General features: G+C 40.3%; 1 protein-coding gene across 1 annotated transcript in view; it reads right to left on the minus strand.

The window, feature by feature from the left end:
- Positions 1 to 284: 284 nt before the first annotated feature.
- Positions 285 to 12,251, minus strand: part of LOC122791311 (ADP-dependent glucokinase-like) — a 624,051-nt gene continuing 612,084 nt past the window's right edge. The window contains exon 6 of the mRNA XM_044059018.1: positions 285 to 2,136. Coding sequence (XP_043914953.1) covers positions 1,469 to 2,136 — 668 coding nt within the window. The 3' untranslated portion in view covers positions 285 to 1,468. The remainder of the gene's footprint in view (positions 2,137 to 12,251) is intronic.

The following is a 12,251-nucleotide window of genomic DNA, read 5'->3' on the forward strand; positions in this document are numbered from 1 at the left end:
CAATATTCTGGGCATTGGTAATGTGTACTTTCGTGCTTATGGGCTGTTGGTCTTATAGGCTCGGTATTCTGGGCATCAGGATTGTGGGTTTTCGGTCATATGTAGTGAACCCATATATATATATATATATATATATATATATATATATATATATATATATATATATATACACACACGTGTGTGCATACATGCATGTGTGTGTATATATTAGATATATACATAAATGTTTTAGCATCTTCTGGATGTTTTCAGAAGGACAGAAATGATTTGTAAATGATAAACATATTTTACTCCAGTACTTCAACAATAACAAAAATATCTCCTGGCTTATTGATTTTTTGATATACTCCTGAAAAAAAAAGTTAAAAATTCACATTTTAATGCCAACCTGAGATTAAATAGTAGACTAACTTATATAAATAGAGTGGTCTGTAATCAAGTAAAACATAGCTGAAATTAACTTCCATCCCAATCGGTACTGTCTACCATTTATTTATTTTTGTTCCAGTGCCTTCCATCCATGAAGCTTCCACTGACTCGACAGTGCCAATTTGTTTCTCTGCTCCAAGGATTACACTGGTAGCTGAGGTGTGGGATGCCGGGGGGGGGGGCTTCATTCAGGTAACCATGTGGATGCTTTGTGCTCTCACAGGCATCATTGCAATGACAGCATTTGGACTGCTTAATTCCAAACCCCTCATATGCAAACTGCATCACAACAGTGGCCCCAAAGATTCTCCGGTTATATCTGCACACTCACCACAAAGGCCACTGCCCATCAGTGGCTTGGAGAACTTAATGCCTGCCACCTCTCCGTGTCATTTCCTCTGATAGATAGCAGTGTGTGTGTGTGTGTGTGTGTGTGTGTGTGTGTGTGTGTGTGTGTGTGTGTGTGTGTGTGTGTGCGTGCGTGGTGTGTCTGTCACCTCCGCTCTCCCCCAGAATGAGCCGCTGCTAACATGGTCAAGTACTCAAGTCACTAGTCAAACTCTGATCACTTTGGTCATAGTCAGGGGTTTATCCCTCTATGCTTTTGGTGTTGGCTGTATTTCCTGTCACTTATACCTCGTTCATGAATCTAATGGCATGAGTAGTACAACAATCTGAGGGAATGGTGGTTTCATCACTGGAAAAGAGAAAACAAGCATTTTAACAGTGTTCAGAAAAAAAAAATTCTTGTTTAGAAAATCTGGAATGATAAAAGAAACTAGACATGATGCTCTTAAAATATGGGATAAAACACTCAGCAGTTTAACTTTTTCTTGTGGCGATCAAGCCAAGTAATGTCTACTATTGAGTTAAAATCCATGACCTTGTGGAATAAAGAAAAGGGCTCAATTTATAACAGTTTTCAAAATGATTCACAGGTTGTAATAAAGCCCTTATGGGCTGAAGCATAATATGCCAAGGCAGGCATCCAGTAATTTTCAAATTGTAATGTACACTAACTGAATGAAAATGTTTGAGGTTAAATCTGGAGCACAAGGCCAGCAGCAGAAACGTTATCTCCTCCTCCGGCAGTCTGATGCACTTTAGTACATACTAACACTGGTGCAACACAGATTTCATAGTCATGCTCCTCCCAGCATGAAACTGGCCTTCTCTCCTGAAATGGGATTCTCTGACTGCCTTCTTCACGGCTGATGGAGAATGAGTCATCCATGAGAAGTCTGGCTTTGCTGGTGTCAATCTCTGTAGAGCCACAAACATACCTATATGCAGTCAAAGATGCTTTGGCAGTAGCAGACATAGTGTTTTTCCATGCAGATGCTTTTGTGACAATAATTGCTTGGAAGGCTAGGGTATGGACATGCAGTCGAGTGAGTCTCCGTTGATCAGTTCTGAGTTCCATGGAGTTCATTAACAGATAGAGTTCCCGCATTTGATCAAGTATTGATGCAATCCGTGGATATGGATCAGAAAGCACAGTAATATTGCCCCCTTTTACAAGGCTAAGAAGATTGGGTAGCTCTTGTTCATTCATGCCCAGGGAATCAGCATATGGAACAACATAGGTCAGGAGTTCTTTCATAAGGCCTTCATCGACAAAGGAGGCCATTTCAAGGTGAACTCCAGTGCTACTGTCAAGTGACACCATCACATTTTTAAGTGCCTTTAATCTTTCAAGACGCTGGCCTACAAACACAAAAACATGGAATGTTAACACTACAGATGGACGCATACACAAAAATAAGTAAACAATACTTTTGAATTCTTATTCATTTATAGTATGTTATGATACTTTTTTTTTTTTTTTTTTTGGGAGAACTGTAAAACTTGGTGCCTGACCTGAACAGTACCCAAAGTTATGTAACAAATATACAACTAAGACATGGAAGACTGACGTTTCTTCTTTAATTACAAAAACTTTGGTAACAATCACTACTGTGATGACGCATACTATTTTTCTTAATATGCCTCTCTGCAGAATGTACCACTAGTTACTGGATGTGCTATTTCAGTAACACAGGCTGTACTATGAAATGGCAGGACTTCCTGAGGATGATCTTGTGGTGCCATTTAACAGATGACCACACCAGCGTATAAATGTATCATCATATTACTTGTTATATCACAGAAGCAAATGAGTGGTCTTGCCGGACTATCAAGTATTTGCTAACATAACAATCATGAGACATAACAGACTTAAAAGTTAACCAAGAAGACCAACATAATTTTACATAAAATCAGAAGGCTATGACAGATAAAGCAAGTCATAAGATAGTCTTGGGAAATTAAATTATTCATTAAGGGCTAACTATGATATTAATAGTATGAAAATAATACTAAATCTAGTTTAAACTAGCCTACATAAAGCAACAATACTATACTGCACTAGAAGAGATGGGGAGTACCTGAGAATTAGATGATAGAATGGGGTGTGGTGCAAATTATCACACTCCATACTTTTGCACTTAATTTTTAAGCATTGTTTCTGTGCAGCCATAATCTGCTCTCTGTCATTAGACTATATGAATTGTACTGAGCATATTTTGAGATAAGATCTGAAAACAGAAATGAAATGGGAGCAGTCCATATGACAGTATGAAGAAAAAAATCAGATGGTTATCCAACCAAGATGAATCCTAAGAGGGCACATACTGGAGTCTATAAAGGTTGCAACAGTAATTAAGGAAAGCAGAAGAAACTGTAATATGATATACTGTAGAGGTTTTTTTTACCCCTCATTACTATCAAACCCTAGTCCCTAAATACAACTCATTCTTTTCTTCTCACTCCTGGCACTGGAGGATGTCAATAATGAAATGAAAGAGGTGTGGATTATTTCCACCATGCTGTAAGGTTAGAAGATATTTGTTTGCTCCTAACACTCCTTTATTGGCTACTAACTGCAGGGTAGCACTTACTATGCATGCACTCCAGATTTGCAGTTTAAGTGCACGTGTTCCTTGACTGGGCTTGTGTCCCCAAATCACTGTGCATTGGAATTAACTTCTTAGGTACCTCCATATGGATCCTGTGATGGAACCTAGCCAACTTTCTACAACAAAATGACCAAGTATTCTTATTCTTCTTTGACCAGTTCAACTAGAAGCCAGGATGTTAACAAACCAAACCCCATCCAGGGCATAGTCTGGCCCCAAACTCCAAACACTGGGTGAATTACTATTAAAAAAACAGACAGGGAATCTCAGTAGAACATGTCATTTCTCTTAACATACAACATACTTCTCACTAGTGTAGAAGAATGATGAATTGAGTGTGCATTCTGTGTAAATTTGAAATGTCGGATGGTCAGTCAAATATAGGGCATTTACATTTTGTGAATTTTATTGCCAAAGTGTCGTTTGCTGCACTACCTAAAAATTACAAATTCTGAAATGGTTGCTTTTTCTTGAAACTTTAGTAGCAAAACTTACTCTTTTTTTTCATCTTTTGACATGTAACACTGCAACATATATTTGGATCAAAAACTGAATAGTGTAATCAATAAAAATCAGCAACGTTTAAATAATGTAATGCTGGGATATAAAATAAAGTCACTGTCCAAGTTAATATTTCATTAAATAGGTTCATAGGTAAGCACTAGGCTATCTGCCCAAGGGCATTTATAAGCCTAGCCAGAATGTGTTGGCTTTCGCCACCCCCTTAGATTAGTTCCCGTGCCTCTGTCCAGCAGAGCCATTAGTTCCCTGTGCCACTGTCCAGCAGAGCCACTGCAGTGATCCCCGGGGTAAATGTTCTGTTTCCCTTCCACCCGTCAAGGTTTCTCTTGAAGAGTGTTAGTGAGTGGCTCTGCCTGATGTATACTGGAATCCTGTTCCAAAGCATGGGGAGTCTCTGGGACAGGAATCTATCCCTCCAGCATGTCCTATTTATCATTGTGGTGAGGTTTAGATCTCTAGAGCATGTGGCTCTCTGGGATTTGTTTTTTTTTTGTTTTTTTTAAGTGGAGCATGTCCATCAATTCTGGGTTGGACATGGCCTTGTATGTCAAGCAGAGATCACCTCTGAATAAGTGGTATGCAACTGAGTACAGCTGGAGTTTCTTGAGTCGGGCTGCATAGGGCATCTGTTTGAGGCCAGTAATCCTCTTGGTGAGGTACTTTTGTGGTCTTTCCAGCTGTTGCAGGTGTCTTGTAAGGTACATCCCAAATGGGGCATTGTACTCTATGATGGGTCTAATGAGTGATGAGTAGAGAGGCACAATAACCTCTTTTGTTCTAGGTGCGAACCCTTTTGTAATTAGGTGGGCCACATAGAAGGATTTTCTAACCACCTTGGCAATATGATTATCAAAGGAGATTTTACTATCTACTTTGTTCCCCAGATCCCTTATTAAAGTTTCTGTATTTAGGGGACTACAACCTATGTGGTAGTTCGCGTGTACTTTATTTTTTCCAAAGGGGATGACTATGCACTTTTTGGCATTTAGCTTGAGGCCATGATTTTGACACCAGGTATCTGTCTCAGTCAGACCCTTCTGGAGGGTGTCTGTATCAGCCAGAAAATCAATTATGGCCCCCAGTTTGCAGTCACCTGCGAACAGTCAGCCATAGCCCTCCTATGTTTGCCTGTACCTCTGAGAAGTATACACCGAACAAAAGGGGTCCTAGGACTGAGCCCTGGGGGATGCCACTTGTAACCAGTTTAGAGTCGGATGTAGAGCCTGCAACTCTCACCATGTGGGTTCTATCCATGAGCCAGTTGGCAATCCATCTCATGACATAGGGGTTTATGTTCATGCTGGTGAGCTTGTCTATAATACTAGAATGGGGAATGGTGTCAAAAGCCTTTGCAAGGTCTAGGTAGGCTGTGTGGATCTCCTTTCCCTTGTCTAATGCCTTGGTAACCGTCTCAAAAAAGTCCACCACGTTTAGGAGGCATGACCTGCCCTTAAAGCCAAACTGGGTAGGGTCCAGGGTTTGGAGGTTCCCAATGTCTCTGTTAATGAGTTCCATGATGATGCGCTCCATAGCCTTGCAGACCAGGCTAGTCAGACTTATAGGGCGATAGTTCCCAGGGTCCGTTGTGGCTCCACCTTTGTGGAGTGGGATAACTGTTGCTGTGTGCCACTCTGTGGGTACGTAGCCTGTAGAAAGGCTGAGTTTGAACAGTGTGTTTAGGTGAGGGGTTAGTTCATTTTGGAGCTCTTTTAAGACACAGCCTGGGACACAGTCTGGTCCCATTGAAGCTGTGTTTTTGGCTTTGGATAGGGCTGTTTTAACCTGTGTGTCAGTGACTGAAGGGGCCCTACATTCTTCTGGTATGGTTATGGGCCCTTTAGGGGATGAGAGGGGGTGAAGTTTGCACTAAACCTGTCTGCCAGAATGCTGACAATATCAGTTGGTTTAGTGAATTTTGTGCCATTCTGCATTAACTCAGAGCAGTACTGAGAGTTTCCACTTAGGTTTTTGACATAGCTAAAGAATGCTTTGTGGTTATCTTTGGAATCATTGGCAATTTTTCTTTCAAAACTAGCCTTGGATGATTGAATAAGGTCGTAGTTTCTTGCTGATACTGATCAGGGATGTCTTTCCTTCTTGGGATTTTACTCTTTTCTGTACTAGTTTCCTCCTCCTGTTGTATAGCTTGTTTATGGCAGGGGTCCACCAGACTGGTTTCCTTTTCTTGGAGGAGTGAGTCTTGGTTTTACTTGGGATAGCATGATCCATGCATTCCTGCAGATGCTCATAGAGTGCCTTTGTAAAGGTTTCAGCAGCTTGGACAGCATTGTCCTTTAGCATGGGGGCTGTGAACCTTTCCACCTCGGTCTTAAGTAACGTGAAGTTTGCTTCTGAAAAGCTTTTCACAGTGGTTTCCTTGATTGGGGGTGGGGGCGGAATGTGGATATCCAGAGTGATTAGTCTATGGTCTGATCTAACCAGCGAGGGGTTAACCTCTGGTGTGGAACACCCGTCACCCATGCTGGTGATGACCAGGTCCAATATGTTGTTCCCTCTGGTGGGGGTGTTGACCAGTTGATCCAGGGCATTCAAGTTTATAAATTCTAGGAAGCATTGGGCAAGGGAGTTAGTACTTGAGTAGTTCTCCCAGTTTATGTTTGGGTAATTGAAATCACCCAGTAATAGGGTGTTTGGTAGGACCTTCATATTTCCCAGTCTCTCCAGAAATGCGGAATGGGGGTCCTGGGTCATGGTGGGTGACCTGTAGCAAGCTACAATTTGGATTGCAGTTTTGCCTGTTGTTAGTTGCACATGGATGATCTCTGATGCATTGTGTTGCACCACTAACCTGGAGGTGCGGGTATGCTTGATGAATATGGATACACCCCTGCCTTTTGTGTTTCAGTCTTGGTTCTGTGGCCGAAAGATATGGTATGAGTTATAGCCTAGTAGTGCTGGGGTGCTCTCAGGAGCCTTAAACCAGGTTTCTGTTACTGCAGAGATGTCGATGTTCTCCATACTGAGGAGTGCCTTGAGTGCATGCATTTTGAGGTTTAGACTTCTGGCGTTGAGTAGCATTACCCTCAGTTTTTGGTTACTTGTGCTATTTATGGTGGTGGGTTTGTCTTTTGATCCTTGCCTAAAAAAGGCACTATGGGGGCAGCAAGAGCCTTGGCCAGTATTCGAAAGCCTAAGGGTGACAGGTGCAAGCCATCTCTTGTGAAGCAACGTAGCTTGTCGACCATGTCATCCTAGACGGACAGATACTGGATTCCCTTTGAATGACACCAGGAAACTTAGCCAATTGTTGAAATTGATCATTTTTTCTTTATACTGTGGCATCATTGTTGGCGAGGGCAGGATACTACTCAAGGTCAGGGTTATACCGGCCTGGGCTACATGATCAGAGAGCTCTTCCATGTCTCTTTTCATGTAGTCCAGGGAGGTATGTCTGAGGTAATTAATACCAACATGGACAATGACAGAGTCGTATTTGTACTTGTTCTGGAGTGACCTGAGTGCTTGTGTTATGTGGCGGATCCTGGCGCCAGACAGGCAGCAAACTGTAACCTTCTCCTTGTCCAGCCTAGTTAGTGGGACATCAGTGTGCCTGACTATAGAGTCGCCTATTACTAGTGTGTTGGGTATGTTATTTTGCCTTAAGGGCTGTGATTGTGTGGCACACTGATTATGTGAAGTATGTGTTTCATGGTTGATGATGGGGTGTGGAGGTTGCTTGGATGTCTGCTTTGGAGGTCTCTGTTGCTTTTGCAGATTTTTATTTAGAGTCTCCGAGTATGTTTTCATGTATTCATGTGTGTTATTTGCCGGTGTTGGTTTATTAGGTCTATGTGACACTGGTGATGTGTTGCAAGTATTACCCTTCTTCTCTTGACGGTCAGTTCCAGTCTTGGGTTGAGAGAGCTTTGCATCCAGTTTGGCTGTATAATTGCATCTCTCGCATATATTAGTGTTTGGTGGTAGGAGAGTGTTGTCTGTGTATATGAGGCAGCTGTAACATTGCCTCAAAATACCCAGATTCACCAGCTGGACTGGAGAGTACACCGGAAACTGCCCTTTGGACATGCCTGAATAGGCAGAGTAAGCTGTTTTTCTGATTGGCTGGTGGGGACGAATAGAGAGCCTTGTCCTTCGGGACAGCATAGGGAGGGTGTAGTGCTAGGGTTAATTAGTGCTTGCTATGGGTTCTAAGCAAGTGCTTGACTGTGAAATTAATGGTTTCAGTGCTAAAGTTGAAGGTTTGTCTAGTTCCATGGGAAAAATTGAAGAGTACACTTCGTGGAGCCGAGAATAGTTTAACTCTAGCTAACCGGCACTGCCCGGTGCGCAAAACCGCGCAAATGCGTTTTTTATAGCAGGGAAGTGAAAGAGATGGAAATTAGCCCAAAATGGTTGATAAACTACAAACTTCTGGGCTGAAACCACTCCTCCAGGGACAGATATACTTGATCTGTACCTCCTGGACCTGACCTTATCCCAAAGCATTCCCTTAAATGTCACAGCAGCATAAATGTCTATGATCATTTGAGGATCCCTGTTCCCCTTTATATTCAGAGAGAATAAGGAGGTATGGTGCCATACACCAGCCTGTACAGAAGAGTCAGGAAACTAGAAAATGACTGGCTGCTCATCGTTCGTTGCCAATGAAGCATTTAGTGCTTCACATCCATCTTAGCATTGCCATACAACTATGAGTGTCCACACTCCCACACATATCCTCACCAGTGTCCCACCAGACCTCTTTGCTAATAATTTACTTGGGTGCTCCATCTTCAGTTAAAGCTTAAACTCGGTCATTCAGCAGAAACTTCGACTTCCACCCCTTCCACTCCCAGACTGAAGATGATGATATCAGAGTCCCTCCATCCTGGGGCCCCACATTTATGCCAGCTATACAGCTTTTAAATTTAACAAGATTTTAGTTTAGTTATTTACCACAAATATATCCATTTGTATGTACTTCATTATTCAAAGTTCTCCACTAATCTAAATTTCATGGTACTAGTATTTTTTTCTCAATTAGTTTTAATTTTATGTATGTTGTCAATAAGAAACTTCAAAGTCAATATGTATGCTAGAAAGGAAATAAAACACAGGCTTTGTATTACTGGAATACAAGTGAAACCTTTGGAATTAACAGTTTTGAAAATCAAGCTGCAATCTGCAGAAGAAACTTTTGTTTGCTACTTTGGTGGACCTGCTTGATGCCTCAAATAGGAATCCACAGGAATCGCTAGGCTGCCAAGGAAAAGCATTCACTACCAAAAAACCTGTGAAAGTAAAACCAATAAATCTAATACTTCAATTTATTATGAAGTTTTATTTTGCGATAGAACAAAAGCACTCAAAATAAACTGAAGTATCAGATTAAGTTGTTTTATTTTCACAAGTTTGTGGATACTTTTCCTTGGCAGCCTTTATGTGGATTCCAAGTCTGTTTTTTTGTGAGCATTGTATTTGATGCCTCAATTACCTAATTAGCACTTTAATTCTCCCTACAGTGAGCATCTGGTGGTAGGGAGTGGGATAGCAGGTTTCAGGTCCTCACCCCTCACCCTGGTGCGCCAGCAGTCTATGCTCACTCCCATCCTTCCCACTCTGGCTCTTCAAGCACCTGACCCACTAACCTAACTGAATTGTCTGGGACATATTCAGGGTTTCATCCTTCTGCCACAGACCTAGCTGATAAAATATTTTTTCCTGACAGAAAATGTCAATGTGAGAAACATGAAGAATTACTTCTTACTCCATGTACATTTCTGGGACAAAATTAATGACTGGAGACAAAGGGAAAAAGAGAAGGATGCAAAGATAGGCTCCTTGGGGATGCTGTACTTGAATAGTAAGGATTCTAACAGTAAATTGTTAACAATGATGTAACAAAAGCTGCCTTTTATGTAATTCTTGAACTAGAAGAATTCATATGAGAGAAGGAGACTTGGCATGGAGGATACAAACAGAAGACACAAATGGTATTAACTCAGTCACTTTCACTAGTACTTGTGTCAATGGAGTTGCTAAATTTGAGTGCAATTTTGTTCCTGCATTTCACAAAAAACACATGCTATACCTCAATGAGCCATTCGGAAACTTTAATGTTTGCCAATTAAACATTTCCTAAAATCTTGGTATCTGCAAAGCATAAGATGGAACAGTAGCCAAATATTCCCGTAAACTTAATAATTACACACACCGGTTTTCAAAGAAAACTGGATGGTTAAAACGTAAACAGCAGCTTTTAATTCATATTATTAAATATGAATACAATAATTCAAATTAAGTGATGCACACAAAACCTTATTTATTTTGCATATACAGTTACTTGAAAAGTACATAAATACTATGCTAATAAAGTAACATTACAAAAATATGACTGCTTTGTTTTACTTACTCATTTACTATGTTAGCCAGCTAGTCAGGTTGGTCCAAAAGCCATTTTAGCCCTGAGCCAGGCACAATGGCAATATATGAAATAAGTAATACAAGAAAACACTTAACGAATGTATTAAGAAAAAAACTGACATTTGTTTCGAACTTCAGAAAAAGAATATCACAGCATGCATGTGAACTGAAAAAAAAATAACAGCAGATGATGGTCTTAGGTAAAAATTAAGAGGAAAGAGCTAAACATAAATATAAGCTTATTGTATTACACAGAGTGAAACAAATATAAGCTTATTGTATTAGACAGAGTGAAATAAAAATGCAAGAGGAATGGTTAGGAAGCATATTATTTTGGAATGAGAATCAAACAGCAAGTGTCTGGGCAGATATACAAGAAATAAATACAAGATTTTCTTTAAAAGCTATATTAGTTTTTCAGTGGTGGATAAAGTTCACCTCGGGCCCTTGGCATTTTTAAGCCATGTGCACCCATAAACATACTTTTTGGGACCATGCACATATTCTTTTGGGTTCACCTTTCTAATTTAAGACCATTCAAATTGACGTCATTATCATCAACATTGTCCATACCCATCAATTACACACATTTTACTGTGTACACCTCAAATGTCTACTTGTGATAAAAATGGCCCCAGTAAAGTATTCCACTTTGCTTTACACTAATGCACACTAGTCTTGCAAAGACAGGCCATTGACAGCAAAGTAAGTCATTCTCATTCAGACACCACCACCCAAAAATCATATCCCCAGTACTGGCTGTGTATAACTCGGATGTCAGGTTGTGATAAAGTAATAATTATGGTTCCAATATGAATTTCAAGTTTGTTTCAGACAAGCACACAGTAACTGCGATAATCCAACTTATTTTATACAAATCTACACTAGTCCTGGAAAAGGAGGTTATTTAAATTGATCAAACAAGACAACAAATTACTTTCATTCACAGACAATTCCCACACTCGTCCAGCAGTTATCACCACCTTGACATGTAATCCTCAGTAGTTTGTGGCACAAAAATCTCTCAAGAATAAGGACAAAGCCAAAAATAAGGGCAGGTGAAGCCCTGCAGTCAGGGACACACTTTAAATATTGCTGTTATATACTTAGTTGCTAAAATAAACATTTTGCATTAATGTGCATTTTCTGAAAAACATGAAATCTGAAATAGAAATATTTGTCATTATTTTGTGACTGCACTCCTCAGTGACTTTTCAGAAAACTACAACACATATAAAGAACATATGAAGAACAGATCAAAATGAAGCAAAGTCAGGGATGTCTGGTAAAATTAGGCACAGTTTCAACTTGGCTTAAGACAAACAATACCCACAGAGTAAATATTCCAACTTATTTCATACAACTGCATACTAATCCCATAAATCCAGAGCAAATGACAAGAGTTTAAATTGCTTTAATCCACAACCACCCTTATTTTTAGTGGCTGCAATTCATTAATTGCCAGAAAACACTAATTTAATGAGGCGTAAACCACAAATATGAGGCAAAATCTAGGACATTTTGTAAACTTAGGGACTGTTTCAACTTTGTCTCACGTAAAATAGCAGACAGTGAGAACATATTCCAACTTGCTGTATACAAAGGGACACTAGTCTTGTAAAGCCAGAATGTTAGCTCGGCAAATAACAAGAAGGTACACTGTAGACCAAAATATTAGGCACAGACAGGGGCATTTTACAAATTAAGGGACAGTTTAAAATGGGTTTCATAAGACTCATATAATTCATAAGACTTTCAGTGCAAATAAATCTCATGACTCACCACCTTAGGCCATACCCCCTTTCTCTAGGAGAGCTAGGCCAGGCAAGTCTGGGGTGAATTTGTGGGTGGCCACCCAATCATCAAGGTCCCATCTAAAGTATAACAGTACATCACACTACTTAACTTGCAGAGGCAGCTAGTTCTACAGGTGGGAGAGGCACTGTCTGATGTATTCAT

Source organism: Protopterus annectens, chromosome 1.part2 (assembly GCF_019279795.1).
Source record: "Protopterus annectens isolate FY-2018-M chromosome 1.part2, PAN1.0, whole genome shotgun sequence".
Lineage (NCBI taxonomy): Eukaryota > Metazoa > Chordata > Ceratodontiformes > Protopteridae > Protopterus > Protopterus annectens.